This window comes from Podarcis pityusensis (assembly GCF_964106645.2).
Source record: "Podarcis pityusensis genome assembly, chromosome: 6".
NCBI classification, from domain to species: domain Eukaryota; kingdom Metazoa; phylum Chordata; class Lepidosauria; order Squamata; family Lacertidae; genus Podarcis; species Podarcis pityusensis.
In genome coordinates this window covers 45,038,156-45,059,792 of record NC_138030.1, presented here as the reverse complement: position 1 = coordinate 45,059,792, position 21,637 = coordinate 45,038,156, and the positions used below count along the sequence as shown (strand labels likewise).

Here is a 21,637-nt window from a genome sequence, read left to right as displayed (position 1 = left end):
TGGCTTTCAAATAGGGCCAGCATCATCAAGAGGATTTTGGCTTTTTAAAAACCTCTCCCAGTTCACATATACACACAGTTTGTATGTCCCAAGTTTCACCCCCTCCTAACTTATGATGGAGAGAAGTAATTAATGGGAAAGAGACCTATCAATTATTATTAGCCAGGATGGCTAAAAATAAAACAGCTGTGGGTCCCATGCAGCCCAAGGCTAACTGTGGTGTATTAGCAGTATCATCTAACATGTTCCTATTCTGATATGCATTGGTATTTACCAGGCACTCCTATCTCCATTACTGAAAACCATTCATTGGAATGCTAATACTGAAGCCAATATATTCCTCAGGGCAGGCAGCATGATTCCAACATTAATGCAGTGCACTAGTCCTACACATGTAAATTATTTGTGTGTCTCAGGCAGGAACCACTGACAATGTGCAGTTGCTTCCCCTCATATTGTATTTGCCTTTATCCTTAACCTTTCTCTCGGACTTCTTTTGTTTGAGCTTGAAGACTGTTTTTTCAAGCACAGCACACAAGGTAATGAATTGAGCAAGAACTGCTTCATAAATTACGAAGTGCTACACACACTGCAATGTTTGAAACAGCAGCAGCAGCACACATCTATTTCATCATAAGCATGCATGTATACACACACCCCTGGGAGCCGGAGCCAAATATAACTCATGGCCATATGGACAGTGGAAAGGGTACATACAACTCCAAGCCAAGTCTTACAGCAAGTGCATGCACACACCACAAACTGTGACCATTTACTTGGAAGTGTCCCAATGAATTCATGGGAGTTACTTCCATGAAGTGAAATGTCCTTAAGATAGCACAAAGCACTGTGAGTGATTGAGGTACAACCACAAAGAACTAAACCCAAAACTCTCGAGGTTTTATTGGTACAAATTCTAACTGTTGAAAGCACTAATGCAGTGCACCAAATGAGGTGATGGCTTTCCTACACACAGATCAGAGATGGGGAAACCTGGGGGAAACCTCTACCCATGCCACACTTCCCACCAGCCCAGTTCCATGCCCTCCTTAAGTACTTTGCCTGGCTGGAATGTGTTTTTGAAATGTGATTAGGTTTATGTGCGTGTCTGTGTCTGCATAGAAATCTGACTTCCGTGCATGACTGCAATGTAGTTTATGGTACAGGATTAGAGTCCCATCCATTGCTCTGCCCACTTTTGACTCTAGTCTCACCCTCCACCTTGATTGGCATGGGACCACGAAAGGCCTCTCTGTGCAATCAACTGTACTGCCATACCCAACTCTCTTGCCTTTTCTCAAGATGTTGTTTCTGTAAAGGGATTTTTCATTTCATTTCTCAATCGGCACATTACAATATTTTGTATTTGGATACATGCAATTCTTCCCTGAGAAAGAGCACTGTTAGTCGTGGATACACAAGTGTTACAAGCACCTTCTGGGAATGACCTGTGATGGAATGAGTGAGATGTTTCCTCTTGCTGCACCATTTTGTGACCTTTTAAACATTTTAACTCTTGGAGCAATTCAGCTCCAGTGCCAGTACCCTCATCTAACCATGTTGCTGTTGTCTTTAGTGTAGCAAAAGCATCAAGACAAATTTCCTTATTTCAGCAAAAAAATGTTTTTTTGTAAACCGGGGGGAAGCAGCTGTATAGTTCCCAGTCTACAGTACTTGTGTGAGTGTCATGCACAGGTTGAAATGTGGTTGGCATAAGCACTGACCAACTCTTAAAGAAAGGTCCTAAACGTGCTACGTGAAAGCCACAAACCTTCTTTTGCCACACTCTAACCACCAATTGTATACCACATTTGTATTAAAAGCTATTATTCTTGAACCACCTTCGTTGAGAAACAACTTCTTTCCCAAATTATCATTGACAATGAATACCCAAAAGGATTTACCTCTAATAAGAAAGAGCTGCAGAACAGAAAGGGATGGGGAAGATTTTATTAAATATTCCAGATGCCATTTCCCATTCTGTGCTGGGCACTTAAGAGAAGTGCATGGTCTTTTAGAGATTATGTGGTAAATAAAAACAAAACAGGTTACATATCCTAGGCATTTAGGCAATGCTTTTGACAGTAGGATTCATTATGCATTTTCATTAATATCTTCATTTTTGATTTTAAAATCTTAAAAATTCTCCATCTTTAAAGATTCCGAGTTAACTCTGATACTGTGTTTGTTGTGCACTGTTTGTGACATTAAATACACGACACTGTGTAATATACATTAGCATGTAATAGAGGAAATCCCTCTACAAAAGTTAACGACATACCAATTTCAGCCCACATTTTAGTATTTTTTTCACCACTGATAGTAGCAATGAAATCCATGGTCCCACAGTCTCCAGGCTAGGAACCTGAAATATTTTTGACAAACAATAATTGCATTGCTAGAAGCAGCAGTAGTCAGAGCCTTTATTCAACCTCAATGATGGTCATTAAAATGGGCCATGGTCTCAAGGGATCAATTAAGATTACCTTAGCACCCAGTAAGTATTACACTAGTTGTTTTAATGAATTATTTGCTATAATTTCCAATAAATGCATTGTATACGCATTGCCCTTTACACTGAATTGGGGAAGGAGGTTAGAGAGGCTGAGCATATAAAAGGAATTCTAATTTAAGAGGAAACAAGTGCATTTCTGTGTTCACAAGTTATTACAAAAGATGGTATTAAGCCATATTCCTTCCAGTGTTAAACTAGAAAGTGCTCATGTTTTTGTAATATAATACTTGTACTTACAAACATATGTGCTAAAAAAAACCCCACTTAGCAACTTTTTATCAACTGAACAAACTTCATAGATAGCGAAGTATACATATGAAATTTTGAGTTAGAGCAAATACGAAGCTACATTATACAGAGTCAGACCACTGGTTCATCTAGCCCAGTATTTTCTATTCTGGCAACAGATCTCAGGTAGAGGTCTCACGGCTTGAGTTCCTTTAACTAGATGTCTCTATTATATCTGGGACTTTCTGCATACAATGCATATCCTTGATAATGTAACTATGGATCCTGCCCATAGTTGTGAATTACCCAGTATCACAATTAATGTAAATCTGGGACTAGGAGTAGAATCCTAGCCTCCTGAAATCTATGCTGAAAACAGAAGCTATTCCTATCTCAAACTTGAGCAGTTGGGCAGCCATGCACATTTGCAGGCACAAAAACAGAGCAGATAAGTTGTTTACTTTCCTCACCTCCAGCAAAGGAGTTATTCATTCCTTTCTTTTAATTTAATGATAGGAAAATTCCAATTATTAACAATGATTTTTAAAAACCTTCCGTTAAAGGTTCAGTTTCATTTCTTTCTATTCACACATCACATGGTCCATAGAGCTCAATGGCCTCATAGCCGATGTGCCTCGCTGAGGACAGTAACATTAAGGATGGGGCAAGAGTTCATCTTGGGGCCATTTGACATATATGTTATTGAACTTCATGTCCCAAAATAGCAGCACCCTGCTATACTCAAATTAGCTGCCCATTTTGACAGTTTCATTTCTCAGAGGGCACACTAAAATATAATATCCAAACATGAGACAAGTGCTTGGCAGAATTCAGCTGCAAGTTCAGCTGCAGTCTCTCACTATTCAAGAAGCCATCTCTCATACTATGCATTTAACAAAAATAAAGGGGAACCAGCAAGTACAAATTAAAACATGAAAAACATTGTCAGACTGTACAAACCCTCTTTTTATACTGCTCAGTAAAGTTGAGTTTTGTGGAGCACTGAGAATATAAAAGGCTACCTCTTGCCATGTCAAAGGGGACACAGGTGACATTTGGCAGAATGGTCCTCAGGTACTTTATCACATCCTACATCACAGGAAGCAATTAAAGACAATAGATAAAACACGGGATGTAAGGGTTCGGAAATAAACCTTTCTTCAACAGATCCACAAACATTCAGAAATTTGAGACAATGGCCCAATTTGCCTATGGTTTAATGTGAGTGAGCTCCTCCCCCACTTGACAAAACAAGCCAGTCTGGCTTGCCATGTCATCCAAGCCTGTGCCTGCAGATTGATTCCCCCAAACACACAAGTGGAACCAAGGTTTGTTCCTGACTTACCGCTCATGGTATATTTGAGGAGAACCAAACTACAAGCCCAGGTTCTGACAACACGACAAGCCAGGCTCAGGCTTGTTTTTCAAAGCAGGGGAACTGGCATCACTGTAACTTTTGAACAGCGTGCACCAGCATGCTGCTCTTCCTATTTAACTATAGCAAACAAGGCCAAAATAAATGATCCTACCCCTCCCTATTAAAGAGTGCCAAACAAAAGTAAGCATTCCCCACTGTTGATGGTCATGTGAGACATTAAGTTAACAAGCCTTAAGCAGCACTGGTATCCTCTAAATCAGGGTTTCCCATATTTAGGTCTCCAGCTGTTTTCAGACTACAATTCCCATCATTCATGAGCACTGGTCCTGCTAGCTAAGGATGATGGGAGTTGTAGTTCAAAAACAGTAGAAGACCCAAGTTTGGGAAACCCTGCCTACATTTACAAGTAGAGAACCATGCTTGAACTGTACAGAAATTTCTCCACAATTCTACCATGGAGAAACTGTTTTGATGGTAGGAGGTGTGTCTGGGTTTTGTTTCGTTTTTTAAAGTTATACCCCTTCAAGGTGGTTATTTGCTTTTGCAAGTAGCTGTGATATTACACCAAGATTCGTTGAATGCTCACTTGCATTATTTACCAAACATACATGTGAAAGACTAAAATGCCAATCAAACTACATGGACAGTTCAACATTCATTCTTAGCAAACGATCATACTGAAAAAATGTATTAATGGTTCTAATAAAATCTGTTGTCATGAGAAGTGGCAAATAGTACTCAAAAGCAGCTCTTTATTACAGAGATTAAAGCATACATACCTACATACCACTCCAGTGTAAAACAGGCCCACAACACTGCCATCTCTCTCTCTCTCACGCACACACGCTACCCCCACCCCACCACCAAAAGAGTACAACGCCCGGTGTCTGGATACAACCATATTGACAGATGAATAAAACCAGACAAAGCATTATGAAATATGCGCAATATTGATTTAAATGGTTATTTTCCTGTTTCAGGCAAGTTGCACTTTTAATGTTAGAAAACAGGTGAATTCAGTCACCACCACACAAGATTCCTGGAATTTTTCACTAATACATACTCCAATTATAATTCTTAAAGAGTAACTCATTTTAAGGAATCTGATTTCAGAATCAGCAGGAATTTGAATCAAATTTCATCAATTATCTTACTTTCATGAAAAACGACACCAAAGTTGGAAGAAGTTATGTTTGCTGAGCTTGTACTTCTTGGCTCGGAAGAACAAGGTTTAGGAGGCTCATCCTCCAAATTGTGTAATGCTCATTTACAAAAAGGATTGCAACCCCCAACTTCTTCTCTGGATCAAATTTTAATTCAAATTTCTCTCAACTCCTGTCTTTTGAACCTGCCCACAGACATGCACACCCCAACATCCCTCTTCCCTTCAGCCCTTTTTATGGTGTTGATATAGGTGGCAGCAGCTAGCTACAGCTTTAAGGAAAGAAAGGGAGGTAAGCATTCCACCCTTCCAGCAGCCCTTGGGAAAACTCTGTACCCCAGAGCTATTTGTGGCTGTGCAGTGCACCATAGGCCAGAAAGGGGACATGACGAAATCTCTTCCCTGCCTAACTCCACAGCCCACTGTTGCTACCTGCCATACTTGCAAAGCAAGTCAGGCTGAGGGACTGATGGTTAAGTGAGAGGGAAGGGGTTGGGTAGGTGGTAGCTGAGAAGTAAGTCTGGGTATTCAGAGGGCTGGGTAAGCCAAATTTTAATTGCCTCAGAATTAACTAAGCTTTTTCCCCCGCAGAACACAAGCAGCTCAACAATCTCTTATTTTGTAAGTTCTAGTATAACCACTAACTAGGATAGAATGGCACTCCATTTCTTTATTGGCAAAATTTTAAACTAGTTAACAAAATGAGGGCTTCTTAGAAAAAAGGAGAGTTGGCGACAGAGGGGTGTGATTACAAGAATATGGCTAACAACAAGTATAAAGTTTTTCGGGAAATAAGAGCTATGCTGCATCTAAAATAATGACGGTAATTTCAGGTCAAACTTTCATACAAAGATTTTTTTTCTTCCTATTTTCAAGAGGATCTAATGGGAGCTAATTCAAGGTTAAACCCAAAAATATTAATTAGATACATCAAAACACTCCAGCATATTCTATTTACTCTACATCACACACTTTCTAACCTATGACACTGAAACACAGAAGGGATGTCATTAGAAAATCACTATTGCGTTTTTCGCAACAGGATGACAGATAAAACTGCAGAGAGCCTGAAGCTGGTTTTGTCCTCCCAGCAAAGAAAATCCATCTCTCTCAATACTGGAAAAACAGCAGAGCTTGTACATTCACTCACAATGCTACTGTGCTTCAGCTTCATGAAGATTACCCAGCAGTTACTTGCAAACTTGCTGCCAAAACTAGTTTTAAGCAGCAAGAGAACCCTGATTTAAGTAGGGCTGCTTCAATGCAAAAACCAACATAGACCTCACCTAAATGAGGAACAATACACTAAGCACTGGCATTAAATCTGGACTTAGAACAAATTATTTGTAGATATGTATCAACAGATCTATCACACTGCTCATGATGTACCAGCATTTGTCTGACTCAAGTGCACAAGTTCAGCAATTATTTTTGCAATCAAAGATTTAACCTCCTCTCTGCAACTGTTAAAGACTAGAAATTTACATATAAAATAAAAGCTGGGGTTCCCAAGGTCTATGGGATGCACAGGTGGTTAAGTGGAGGGGCAGATGCAGTCTTCAGGATGTTGGATGCTCAGCCTCAATTTAAATCTAAAGCTTATTGGAAGGAAATAATTCTTAAGCATTTTCACCTCCCTTTTCAGCAGTACCTGAATACAGTATATAAATCTAAAAGCTTTTTGGATTTAGAGACCAAAGAAAGCTGCATTTTTATGGTAAAGCACAGCAGGAAGTCTAAATTAAGACTTCTTAACTCTTAATGGAGGACCAGTCTACCTTCTTAGTACTGTTGTGCTTGAATCTAAACACCCCATAACTTACCCTATGTTAGATGCATTGTTTGCCAATGCAGAATGTTCCAGTGTAATTAGAAATGCTCTGAAAAGGTGATTTGATGTGGTGACATTTTCATTTATCTTGCTAAGGAAGTTTCATGAATTGTTAATTACAGAATACCCTGAGATACTGGGAAAGCTGTAGACTTATCTCTATAGTGCATTAATAGAAGGTGAAAAGGTGAGGCTTAATAAGCTGGAGCAAGGACTGGGTTAAAATACACAACTGGTGAAGAATTCCAGACTATTTGAACCTCAGGAGCTGCATCTTCCATTTCCAGTTAAGAAGGCAAACATCAGCCACTCACTGCAGTTGAATTAACAGCATAAATCCATCCCACATTAAACTACTTTCTTGGCACAATTTATTTTTCCTGGACACCCCCCCCCAAAAAAAAATGCTGTTAGCAAATCATTAACGATATTCTATTCTAAACTGTCAGTTTAACAGCCCTATAAAAACATTTTAGAGTGTTTTTTTTTATTATTTATAAAAGTGTGCATGCTGTAGATATTAAAACTGCAGTCACCCTTACAGGCATCTCAGTTCTCTTTCAATCTTTCATGCCTAATCTATTCAATGAGACACAAAACGCCTTAGCTGAAGGCAACAGTTTGCTATATTGGAAAGTGCCACATATAGCGTAGTACGAGAAATTATATTGTACACTTCAAGACACTAGTCAAGCCCTTTGAATTAATTTTTTATTGTTTTGTTTTTTAAGATATGAAGGGCAGCGAAGTGGCGCAGCATAATTTCAGATTTTTTCTAGACATTCACGTTTAAGCCACTCATTGAATAATGCCTCTCAGCCTTCTCCTGTGTAAAAGCTTTTGGCATTAGTGATCACTGGCTTCACTTTTGCCATTGTGATCCCACACTATGGAATGCTATCCCATTCACTAAAAATAGGGAACTCAAGCAAATAAACAGAATTGTATCTCAAATTTGACAGCAACTTTCCAAAGTAGAAAGTATACTTTTACTTCATGCTGCATGACTATTTCATATATTTTTTATGTTGTTAAGTATATAATGGGAAGAGATAATGATGAATTAAATAAGAGTACTGCAGGTTTAATTTCACATCTTGGCTATAATCTGACAAAGAAGAAGTCACCAAATACAGCAACTAGGTCCTGTCCCAAGCCAGGGATTAACTAATGCCCCTCCCCAAACCTTCCCCAGGCCCACCCCCTCCCACAACCCTTTCCAAAATCTCCCAACTAGACAACACTGTTGGCAAATCAAGACAGCATGAAACATACATCAATAGAAACAAACATGTGACATGTGCCAATGCATCAGGTTAGGTATCCTATTAAATGACACAGTTCTCCACATCAGCATTTCTGCTTGGGAGCCAGTTGTACCTTTGCCACTGAGGGATAAAGTTTACATTTGAGCATGCTCCGTGGTGCATTTACAAGTGCTGCAATGCTACAAAGGAGATTGAACACCTGAAGCTTTTCCCTGTGACTTCTTTTCAGGGACATAATGCAACTGTCCCACCATGCAGTGACACTCAAAAGTACAATCCAATGTTGTAGCACAAATTACAACATCCAGTTTAGTAGGGTGTAAGGCATGTGGACAAGAAGAGATATCAGCAGTATGCAGCAGGAAGAGAAAGAATTCCACACCAGCAGAAAGCATCGGTGGCTCGATGCTTCAGTTCACTAGTTTTTAAACTCATTTTGAATCCCTGATTCCTATTTATTGAGGCTGGAATTCATTTAGTTTCTGAGGCCGTATGCTGTTGAGTGAGTGGTGACCAATTCCTTGCGTTTCTGTTCATTGTTAAGATGATCAACATATTGACTGAACCTGTAGAAAGAACAGAGCACCAAGAATGCCTCGCAGGGTATTGTAACTTGGCCGCCTCCTCTAAGTGTCACTGTTCTAAATTTGGGTAAGGGAGTGGGGTTCAGGGAGTCAAACCGGCCCAGCCACTAGCACTGTCACAAAATAAGTTTCTTTAAAAAAACAAAAGGCAAACAAGATTATGAAGCCCTCCTTTACAGAAGCAGCTCATTTAAAAAAAAAATCCCGCAAAATCAAAGTGTTAGGCTTCTCCATCTAAAAAAAGGTTACACGCATGCGCTGAGAAAGTGACCACCACACAGATCTCAACAGCACCTTACTGTACAAAATCTAAGACTTAAAAGAAGTAAGCTCACATTTCAGCCTTCTTTAACTGAAAGGATAAAGAGGCCTAGCTATGGCTGGGACAACATACACAGGGGCATTTCAGAAGACAAGGCAGAGGTGAAGCTAGTAGCCTTGACTTTCAGGTTGTCAAAACTGTGTTAATAGGGAAGGGGCACTTCATGCACAATATGTGTTTTACAAAATACATATCCAAGAAAAAGCAAGAAAACCCCACTTTGCACTAGAATGCAACACTCAAATATTTGCTCTGCCAAAGGCTGCCGCTGATGTCGTGTCTGACAAGAGGAAGCATGTGAAAGAGGCAAGAAGAGGGGAGAAAAGGAAATCCAAGTTTCAGTCTACTTTTCAAAATCTGTTTCTCTCAAAGGGCCATCTTCAGTCATCTGATGTCGGACAGTGCACTCTCCTTTGAGAATGATGTGGTCACAACAGGAGTGCCATTGTTAGCCAAATAGCCTTGCCTCAAGGTTTCAAAGTATGAAGCCTGCACAGGTTTGTGATACTGCAGAACTTTTATGGCGTCATCTATCTGAAACCATTTCCGTTTCCTTCCTGTAGAAATAGAGGGAGGGGGAAATTAGTAACACAGCAAAGCAATTGATGATTTTATAGTTCCTTCTATAGATAATTACCACAGACATATAGTATGCCTATTCCTACTGCAAATGCACTGCAACAGCACACAGTAATTCAATGGCACCTGTGATACGATGACTCACTGAATGTTCACTTCTTCAATATACAATTGTAACAATTAACTTCACACAATACAACATGAGGGGGGGGGGACATGGACCAACCTCTAGTCTGTGGGCTCAATTTTGCATGCTAGGCCTTCCCAACCATCCCACCAGCCTCTCCATAGAACCTCATACCCTCTTCAGGCTCTCCTTTCCCCACCTTTGAGCGGTTTCCCTCCTACCAGCAGATCAGCACATGTATGGGAGGAACACGAGAAGAGTCTGCTAGTTCAGGCCAATGGCCCATCTACTCCAGCATTGTGTTTTCACAGTGGCAACCAGATGCTTATGGGAAGCCCAAAAGCAAAGTAAGAGAATGGGATGTATATCCTTTGGTAGTGTACTTTGGGCTTTAGCCCCAGTCATGCCAATATGCTGTACCCAATAACCAGCTCTCCAAAGGAATGTGGCGCTTGGAGGAGGAAGGTTCTTCAGCCCTACAGTACATTACAATTGCAAATCTTTAGTTTAACAAATATTTCCCAAAATTTTTAAAAACTTGTTTCTTCTAAAGGAGAATGAGCTGGAAAATAGTGCATTTAGTAAGGAAGCTCCTGAGACTAAAAGAATGCAGCTGCTCACTTTTCTTAGAGAAAATCAATGGGAGAAGGAAAGTTATACAGAAAACTGCATATCACTGTGTTGCCTGTGAAGTTCATTGAGAGATATATGCATCTCTTTCCATTCTGTAAATAATTTAGGCAGCAATCCTAATCCCACTTATCTGAGAATAAGCCCCACTGATTTCAATAGGATTTACATCTAAGTAAACAAGGTTAGGACTGTGGTTAGTTTGAAGCTGGGAAATAAATTTGGTAAGAAGCAATTTTCTAAGTAATATGCTATTTTACAGGATGTATAACCTCATACAGAAAAGTGAATCAAAACATGGGCATGAAGAAGCACTGGATGAAAAGAATAATACATTAATATGAATTTTGCAATGATTTGAGACTGCTATAGGAGGGGCAATTAGTAAAGTTCCTTTCCCCCCTTTTAAAAAAAATAAATTTCCTTTTCACACGCTAATCATGGGAAAACTAAAATTAAAAAATCAGTGATGTTGCAAAAAAAAATAATAATAATCATGGAAACAGATAGTTAAGACTCTTCCACTTCCAAAATCTGGTTTTTAGCCCTCTTTGTGACTGTTCAGTTCTTTAAATCAAATTCTCTTTGAAATCAACAGTACTAGAATTCTTTATCTGTCTTTTTTTACAGGAAGCTGGAATTTAAAGGAGTCTGACAAGAGCTGCCAAGTCACGAATATTTTGGCAGCTGGATGCTGATGGTTGTCCTTTTCTACTTTAAACAAAACAGTACAATTCTAATTCTTACACTTTCTCTCCCCCACACCCCGGCCACAATCACCTACATATATAAAACAGGACTGGGAAAAATATTTTCAGCCTGGGAGCTGCATTCCCTCATGGGCAACCATCCAGGGGCCACATGCCAGCGGTGGGTGGAACCAGAGACAAAGGTGGACAGAGAGTCAAATGTGATTCTTTGGCTGCATTCCAGGCACACAAAAATCAGAGGTTGCTACACCCACCCACACCCCTACATTCATCCGGTTAAGCAGCATCTACCAGAGTTCAAGATGCCAGGCAAAAGCAGTAAAGGAGGGTGTGAAGCAGGGCTAGTGAAAAGTGTGGCCTGGGGGTGAATCCCAAGGGCCAAAAAGAAAGAGTGAGAGGATTGCAGTCTCTACACCTGATATAAAGCTGAATCTAATACAGAGAAGAGGATTCTGCTATTACAATCCTACAGAGAATCAGGAATACAGATGAATGTAAGTGTCTCACCAATATTCACAGAGTCCTCCCAGTCTTCCAATACTTCTGTGACAATAAGTACGTAAACATATGTTCTGTGTTTTCTGTCCTGGTTCTAAAAGGAGGAGCAGCATTAAAGTTAGGTTCCAAGGTTCATAACACCTGCAAAAGTTTATTCTTAAGGAAAGTGGGGATAGGTATATTGTTAAAACATTTCTACCAACAGCAAAGCCCTACCAAGATAAATGATGAAGATTCAAAAGTAGTTACAACACAAAACATTTCCAACATATTTTTTTACTAGTTTTGTCCTGACATCTTGCCAAACGTTACTGTTTTCTAGCTCCTCAGTCTTGAGAAACCTACAAAACATAGGGAAATTGAACAATCTGTCTCAGTGGATGCTCTATGTTTTCAAAATTCAATCATGTAACATGCATGATACCGCAATGGCTGCATCTGCAAGTGAAAGTAAGGCATAAGTGATGATGCAGGGGAACCTCCAGCCCACTAGGGCTTCAAATCACACCCACCTGTCCCACACCTGACATCAAACATCATATATGACACTGGGTTATGGGGCAGGTAAAGACATAGCCAGCTTCTGATTGTCCCTTGGTAAGTGGGACTCACTGACAGCAGTCATCAGCTGACTGGCATTGGTAGGAACCCTGTTATAATTTATCCTTCTGTAGGTAGTTTTGCATCCCTGGTCTAAAGAGTCAAAAACACACATAAGAGAACAAACTTCAACTAGAGTTTCTTTGCAAAACAACTTTTAATTCATGTTCACTTCACCTAGCAATTATGGGAACTACTTTCAGTGAACTTTGCCAAACCAAAGTAGTTCATTCCAAGCACCGTTTGTAGCTTACAGGGATGTGTGAACAGGGCCATTGAGAAAAGTGTTAATCAACTCTTCAAAATGCTTATACTTACCTCAAAAATTCCTACTAATCTTCCTAATGTCCCTTTCACTCCAGCCTGTGAGAAATTCAAAGACAAGAAAGAAAGATTTAATGTTCTAAGTTACAGCTCAATATTTCAGTCTGGGCCAAATTACACATGGTGCAGAAGGTCTATGACGGAAAAAGCTTATGGAAGATCCCAAAGCTTAAAAACAGCTGGGAGGGTCGGGGGAGAGGATTGGCTTCTGATAGCAGCACTAGGGTAGAGGATGTTTAATCCTTTCCTCATGTAATTTTCATGATTACAATTGCCCCCAAAGCTGCTATCCGTCCCCCAGTGTTTGTGAGTTAAGCGGCTTTGAGAAGGGACATCACAAAGTGTTTAAAACCAGCAGGGGAGGGGAGGGGTGAGAGAAAATTTGGGCCAAGAAAAGGAGGGGTTAAATGCACATATGTATGCATGTAATCTGGTGTTTCACACCACACCCTCTCAAAGCTACATTTGAGGGAAGCACATCACCAAGAGGAAGTACATTTCTACATATACGAACTCTAGACCCAGTGCCTGAAGTCAACTGGCAATACTATTAACAATCTGTTGAAAGAGGTACTCAGTGAAGTATTCGAAAATCCCTGCCCTGCATCATAATAACTATTATAGTTATGAGTACTGGGGCAAATTCTACAGCAGTATCCATCTCAACTCACAGATGGAACTAACAATGAGTTTTGTTCATAAAGAGTTAACAAAACCATAACACTATTAATTGGTTAGAGATTTGTTTCAATAGAGGGACTGTTTTGAGAAGACCAAGGAAAAATAGTAAGAAATTGATAAGCAGCACAAACAGCTTAGGTCCGAAGCAAGTTTTGGAGATTTACCTCTTCACAAACTTCCCGCACTGCAGCCACACTAGGCTCCTCTTCAGGCTCCATACCACCACCTGGGACAATCCATCTATCGGGATGACGACTACTGCTCACTAACAGCACCTACATGGGGGGAAACAGAGTACTTGCATATAAACATTATTTCACTATATGGTTGCCCAACTTCAGAATACAATCTTGCTACAAAAGAATGCTGTTGATGGGGGGGAGGGTTAAGTTCCTATAAGAAATTCCTCACTTTCTTTTTTTGCTAATCTTCTCTCTATACTTATGGAGTCATCATGTCCTCTTGAGCTTCATTATACACAGGCAAAGGAAAAAGCTTAAGGAACTACTGGGTCAAGTCCCATGGTCAGAAATACTCAAAGAAAAGCAAGTCCAAGTGGGATGGGAGTTTCTTAAAGGCGACATACTGAAGGCACAAAGACAGACAATTCCAACAAGTAAGCACCTGAAGAAACTGTGTGGCTGCATATGAAGCTTACAGATGAGCTGAGATGTAAGAAGGGCATGTATAAGAAATTACTCTTGTGGTCCCTTCCAACTCTACAATTCTATGGTTCTATGGAAGAAAGGAGAAATCATGAAAGAAGAGTACACATGAGTAGTCAACAGTTGCAGGGACCGGTGGTCAAGCAGGCCAAAGCTCAGAATGAACTCAGGCTTGCAAGAGAGGTTAAAAATAATTTTTAAAGTTTCTTCAGCTATGTTTGAAGTAAGTGGAAAAATAAGCAAGTAGTAGATCCCTTGCAGGGAGAAGAAGGAGAAATGCTACTCAGTGACAGAGACATGGCGGAACTGCTCAACACCTACTTTGCCTCTCCACCACCAACCGCCTCCTCCACCACTATGTTGGAAGTACAGCCTGACTCACCACTCCAGAGGGACAGGTTTGTATCAGACTTCCTCAAGTGGGAATGCACCTACTGATTACCAAGAGCAATGGGGGAGAGTTTCTCATCAACAGTGCCTGGGCAGGCTACCTGGTTTCAACATCCACCTTTCCACTGGTGGTAGGCCCAAGAGTCCAACCATTTCCATCAATGGCCCACTATGCGAGGATACCAGCTGGTTGAACATCTGGCTGAGCTGTCTTAACAAAAGGCAAGACATTCTTCAAGGGGTGCATCAGGCTCTTCAGAAGAACTAATCTGAACAGGAAAGTTTTGTTTTCACCTCCTGCATTCCATGTTATTAACAGACATACTACACCAAGGAACTTGAAGATACCTCCTTTTTCAAGAGGTGTTCTATGACAGTATTCTTTAAACATTAATACTCTTACTGTCACTTTTACCTCCACATTCTCCCAGTAAAATATGGTGGTAAACCTAACCCCGACTAGAGACTCTAAAAGCATTGTTTGAGCATCCTGCCATTCCCTGCAACTAGAAACTCCTGCTGGCACTTGGTACTCCGAACTCCTGCCATGACTCTTATAATATGTTGAATTGCATCAGAATAATTATCAAAGGGATTGAAGATAGCTGCTCTGGGGATTTCAACATAAATTATTAAATTGACAATATGATTACAATAAATTCGGACAACCACTTCAGAACAACCACTTCAGAACAACCACTTCAGAAAAAGTAAATCCATGTGCCAGTTCCATAGCATTTATCCTGCACACAGACATATATCTTTATCCATACTGAAGATCTGGAACGAACTCACAAGAAGCCACATAATGTTGGAGGTTTCGTCCCCTTTCACATTTAGTCAAAAGCAGAAGTGAAACCTTCCAAACTCATTCTTGCAGCCGTTGAAGAAGGGAGGGTGAGAATCTGATGCTTGCACAAGCATATTCTCATAATGCTAAACCATGCTTTAGCATTTTTTATGAATGAGGCCTTTATGTCACCTGATTAAAAGACATGGTTGTATTTGGTTGTAGTGGTACCTCAGGTTACATACGCTTCAGGTTTCAGACTCCACTAACCCAGAAATATGGGAGGCCCCATTAGCTAAAGTGGTGTTTCAGGTTAAGAACAGTTTCAGGTTAAGAACAGACCTCCAGAACGAATTAAGTTCTTAACCCGAGGTACCACTGTATTATCACTTTGACTCAAAATCCTTCAGTAGAAGAATGCACATTAATTTAGTAATTTATGCTGCAGAACAAGGGCTTGTTTCATTTTTGTTTTGCTACATAAGTTTGGTCTTACTGACAAGTTGTGATTTGCCCTTTCTGTAGACTAATTGTCCTGCAGGTGGATTGTGCCTTTACCTCTCTCTGACTGCAGGCACGCTTTTTACGGTCAACAGTTTTGTATCCCACATTCTCCAGGAGAGCTTCTAAAGGAAATAAGTATATGAAACTCTTTCAAGTTAAAACAGAAAACTTGAAGAGAAAAGAGGCCTCATATAATTCAGAAACTCAACCGCAAATCAGAACTGCTGTTTGGAATCTGAAAAGTTCAAATTGAGCTGTGGGGTGCAAGGCATATGAGATAAATAGTGTGGTATTAAGTAACTGCTACTGCACCAGCCCCAGGAAAGGGTCCCAGCACTAGCTCTTGATCCAAGTGCCCTTGCACAGACGTGTTTGAATCCTACCATTCAATTCCATAGGATACTTTATTTGGCTAGTAACTCTTCTATAAGACAATTTTACCTATGAGATTTGGAACTATTTGATCACTGAATGTCCATTCCAAGTTGAATATTGCATTTATATGAGTGGGAATCTTTGCCAGATGCAAGCATGGAAGACTAAGAAAACTCCACCCGTCCCCCTGACCAACCTTAAATGCCCCCCCACCCTAGACCTCTGGTAGGGGCTGATGGGAGTTTAGTCCAACAATATCTGGAGGCTACCAAGTTGGTTATTCCTCTTCTAGGGTCTTGTAAATAGTTTTGTTTTCCTCTGGTATGGTAGAAGAGTTCAACTTTTCTAGTCCAGGGAAAAAAGCAACCCCAGGAAGGTAGCAAGTTACAATGAAAATCTCTTTGCAACCCTCCATCCTATTCATAAGAGGTACTATTTCTTAAAGAGGAAGCATGTTTTGAACAGAATGCTGTAAAAACAAGCTGTCACAACACAGACTACTACACAAGTGAAAATGCAAAATGTAAGGCTTATAATGAGTTCAAACAGGGCTGGAAAGTTCTTAGAGTGAAGAAAATTCTCAAAAAGGGCAGGAAAGCCCTAACATCTTTATGCTGGCACCAATGAATTCACATTATTTTCAAATCCTGAATTCAAGAACAACAAAAAGGGATAACCTTTAAATTTTGTTATTTTTCCACATTATAGACCATAAATCATGATCTGTAACAAAACCATCTGTATGCCACACAGCCTGGTTTAGGGTTGTTCTACTTTACCTAAGGCAGTATCTCAAACTAAGCACAGTGATGTAGCACTGCTCCACTTACTATCTAAACTGTTTACAAACCAACATCATACTTCAGGATGAAGGGTTATGCCAGTAGAGAACATACAGTGGTACCTCGCAAGACGAATGCCTCGCTAGACAAAAAACTCGCTAGACGAAAGGGTTTTTTGTTTTTTGAGCTGCTTCGCAAGACGATTTTCCCTATGGGCTTGCTTCGCAAGACGGAAACTACTGGAGCACTGGATTTCTACATTTTGGCTTCCCTAAGCAGTAGATAAGAACGCCTTATGAATTCTTCAGGTACTCAAATCTGATATGCTTACATCAGACTTACATCATATATACTGACCATCTAATTTTTTATCTGTCACATATTTCATTCTGCTCCCATCCAAGACTGGAAATTAGCTAAGTGCCAGGCGCATTTTGCACCTGGCTATCAACCACTTGTGACCAAGTGAAGATGCCTGGGCCTGACTTCTCCACCATCTTGGAGGTACATGCCTGGGGATCATTGGATCTGGGCTGTTTTCACACACTAATACCGCATCCTGTAGAATTTTATCCGTACCCTACCCTCTTGGCAACACTGATTTGAACCCTCATAACAACAGAACTCCCAATCTATTTCAAATTCCAATTGATATAATTCAGTAGCAACCCTACGAAAGAACAGATAAATAGTCTCAACGTCTACAACAATTTGATAGCCATGCTCATAATCCACAATATAGACACCTGCATTTGTCCCTGCGATGAGGTGAGCTCTCGTTGCTCGGTCCCAGCTCCTGCCAACCTAGCAGTTCGAAAGCATGTCAAAGTGCAAGTAGATAAATAGGTACTGCTCCAGCGGGAAGGTAAACGGCGTTTCCGTGCACTGCTCTGGTTCGCCAGAAGGAGCTTAGTCATGCTGGCCACATGACCCGGAAGCTGTCTGCAGACAAACGCCGGCTCCCTAGGCCAGTAAAGCAAGATGAGTGCTGCAACCCCAGAGTCGCCTGCAACTGGACCTAGCGGTCGGGGTCCCTTTACCTTTTACCTCTCTTTCTTGAGTTATTTATCTTGCCCAGTTGTCAGCTCTTGCTGCATGATTTATGTTTTGGTTTTAGATAAGCTTGATAACCATTTTCAGAATTATCATTCAGCTAGAGTGCCTTTCACCACCTCTTCAGAATGTGCACTAGCACAAAGTCAATAAATAATTGGATGATCACGGATAACTTTATGAAATGAGTATAGGCCTTACTAAGTCAAAGTGTCTCCAAGATTCCCAACACTTAAAAAATCACTTGTAAGACTATGTAACTGAATAACATTATCTAAGGCAAAATACAATACAATTCTACACCTGATTTATATGAAACAAATTGCGCACAGGATGTTCACCTATGTATAATTAATCACTTTGCTATGGGATCCTGCAGAGAGAATGCATGAGAAAATAGCTAGTCTATATACAACTGTCTGGTACACATTTTTGTGAGAACACAGTATAAGGAAAGCAGTAGCAGAAATCAGTCAGAAGCAGTTAAACAACTAAATGACCAAAAAATAGGAATGCTGAAGAATGCATAGAACAGAAGAGAAACTGAATGAATTCATTGCATCATTATCCCTGCAGAAATGGTCATATGATACATACAGCAAACTTCTTTTTCAATGTAGTGCACAGGATGTCGTTTTGGAACTAATGAAAAAGAATCAGAAGTAACAACTCACTAAGCCTCATGGTATTCACTTGGGAGTTGTTAAATATGAAAATGGTGTTATTTAAACAAAGATCACAAATTTGTCAACCTAAATCTCATTCTAGGTAAATTCATAGAAAGCATTTAGACCTGTAAGGCCATCAAATTCTCATATAAGACTTACTATGGAATGCTCAGCATGACTTCTAAAACAAAATAAATTGCCTCATCAATCTTCGTGAGTATCAGTTTCTGGAGTATCAACGGGCATGCTTACACATATGATCCAGTTAAAACTATGGTCTGGTTCTCTGGTTGCAACTAGCCATTACCTGTTGTAAAGGAGGATCCCTAGTTGGTACACAACACTAAATCAAGATTCTTTGAAAATGAAAATTAACTCAGCAAAAGTCTTTCTGCCCATGCAGGAAGAAGAAAGGGAACTTGAGCTCAAAGAGGCTCATGCACAAATTGCTAAATAATGGTTACATGTTACATGGCCTACTCAGTTGATTTTCAAAATGCTGTCCACAACATTTTCCAACTAAACTTAAGATCCATGTGGTAAAAGAAAAATTCTCTTTTGGACTAGTACACTACACTACACACTACACTACACTACACTACCACTACCACTACCACTACCCTACCCTAAAATAAAATCAGAGTTTGTACACTAGATAATAGCATTCCCCCTTCTAAAAAATGTTGACTAATGTGAGGTCAGGGGTACATGAGGAGGAAGCCAACCATGCAGGTATAAAGATTGAATTATATAAAGGTCCCAAGTTGCGTAGCAGCACATTTGTTTGAACGCTCTCCTATGTTAAAACTTGCTTCACATAAAAGGCTGTCATGGGGAGAAGGACTCCAGCCTAGCCTTCTCACTGACTTATTTGTTCTCTTTGCAGCAAGCATTTGTTTTACTTACAGAAGCATTCAAACATGTGACCACCTCCCTGAAATCTGAACTGACATAATCCAGGAAATGCTACCATGCAGTATTTCTAAACCAAAGCTTGATCGTTAAGAGAATTTTAAAAAAGAATTAGATCCATTTACAGAAGATGGTGAATCAATAACTGTTAGGGGCCTGTCATCAATATTTTCACTAGTATATTCCTACTCACCCCCATGAGCATATACTGCTAAAGAAGATTTCAGCCCATAAGAAAACCTGCTGGAGTAAGAAGCCTTTCTCATTTTGTTGGCTACAGTAAAAGCCTGCTACAGAGGAACTCTTAACCAACATATCAAAGCATAATGCTTTATGGCCAGGTGGTTTGTCACAATCCTGTGTCCTAACCTATAGTGTGGTTATAAAAGGGGAACCCTCTGATGTCTCTTCATCTATGAGGGTCATGCAACAGAGTTCTGAAATTGGTAAAATCAATGGGGTGAGAAAAGCTTGTTGCAAAACTGATTTTCAAATTTCCATACAAGTTTAAACATATATGCTATTTCTCAGTGAAAACCACTCAGCAGTTAAATTCTGAAAGCAATGCTCTAATTAAGTAATTATTCAGAAAACAGCAAGGGCATGATCCAGTTAAGTTAAGCATTAACTTCTCACTGTTTTGAACCGCAGACAGTTAAGTATGTTATGTTGTTTGTTATATAGTTGGAAATCAATTTTTAGCTATTTTTGTAATTTATTTGGTTGTTAAGTTGAGCCATCTTTCTGTATAAAGCAACAAATAAATGCAATACATATTAATAAGTATTTGCTCAGCATACTGTTAATGATGTTATTTCACTGTGGTGTCCCACTGGTGCAACACACTTTCGCCTGCACAAACAGGGCTTCCCCTTCCTCCAGAGCAGATTACGGATGCAGAAGGTAGGAGAGGATGAGGAAGTCCCAGGTTGCTTCCACTGGCATGATGTTGGATCTCACCCAGAGTTATTTAAAAACTTTAATTTTGCATAGATCATTCCCTGGAGGAATCTGCTAAATTGAAACACTCCACAGAACAAAAATTCAAATAGCACTTCTCTAAATCTTCAGGGGAAGTGCGAGAAGCATCCTACTGTGTATAGAACCTATTACGACTGCTCAACTGACTTAGTGAGAACACAAGCAGGAATTGGATCTTAATACTCACTTCACTCCCATGACCTGTCAGCAAAGTGATCAAATGGCAGAAAGAGTGAAGGAGGGGGAGGAGCTTCTGGCAAAGTTCAATAGCAAATGACATAGGTATAGCAGAAATAAGGCGGCTTGTTTCTTGCAGTTCGTACTACTACTTACTGAAATAGGAAAGAAAGAAAGAGAGCTCATTTGAGAAAGTGGTAAAAGCAATCTGCCAAGTCCCTCCCAATAATTTTACTAAACTCTGAGAAAAAGGGTCATGAAATCAATTTATTTTGGGATCTCTCTTATAACACTGATTAACAATTCTACCACCACTCTTTTTGTTCCCTTTTCTTAAAACCCATTGTGAGTTCAGGTATCTGGTATTATGAAAAGCAACTGAAGGACTGTCAGGAACAAAGGAAGGGGGGAAAGTGAGGAAAATACAGTTTGATTCTCTCCCTTCAGCTTAACAAGCAGGTCTTTGTATGAACGATATACACAGAATGGAAAAGCGGGTGGGTAAAGGAGTTGCTTTCCTCTTTTGTTTTGTTTTTTTAAAAGAGCAATTGAGTTGTGTCATGTTTTTCATTCTGAAGTAATATTTAAACTGCAGAATATGCTAAAAAGCAAAAGGCTCCAATTGTTCTTCGGTTCTCAAAAATCATATAATAGTAGGAACATGTCACTTTCTGGAAAAGCCTCAAACCTTCAACTTTCAAGGGTCTTAAAATCAGATAGAACGTTTTATGCAGCCAGTTTATTACATGGCAATTTCCCCCCAAACCTAGGGCCATCATCTATGCATTCTATGTTTGGGGCCACATGGAGAGAAAAGAGGGTGTCCATGTAACATTGGATACAGCCCTAAGGCTTCAATCCTAATCCCATTTACCTAGGAATAAGCCCCAGTGAAGTTTCCGA

The 21,637-nt window shown here is 40.0% G+C and overlaps 1 protein-coding gene across 1 annotated transcript in view; it reads right to left on the bottom strand.

The window, feature by feature from the left end:
- Nucleotides 1-1,932: 1,932 nt before the first annotated feature.
- Nucleotides 1,933-21,637, bottom strand: part of NUDT3 (nudix hydrolase 3) — a 28,138-nt gene continuing 8,433 nt past the window's right edge. The window contains exons 2-5 of the mRNA XM_081010174.1: nt 13,602-13,712; nt 12,751-12,795; nt 11,842-11,926; nt 1,933-9,845 (exon numbers count right to left, since the gene is read on the bottom strand). Coding sequence (XP_080866300.1) covers nt 9,673-9,845; nt 11,842-11,926; nt 12,751-12,795; nt 13,602-13,712 — 414 coding nt within the window. The 3' untranslated portion in view covers nt 1,933-9,672. The remainder of the gene's footprint in view (nt 9,846-11,841; nt 11,927-12,750; nt 12,796-13,601; nt 13,713-21,637) is intronic.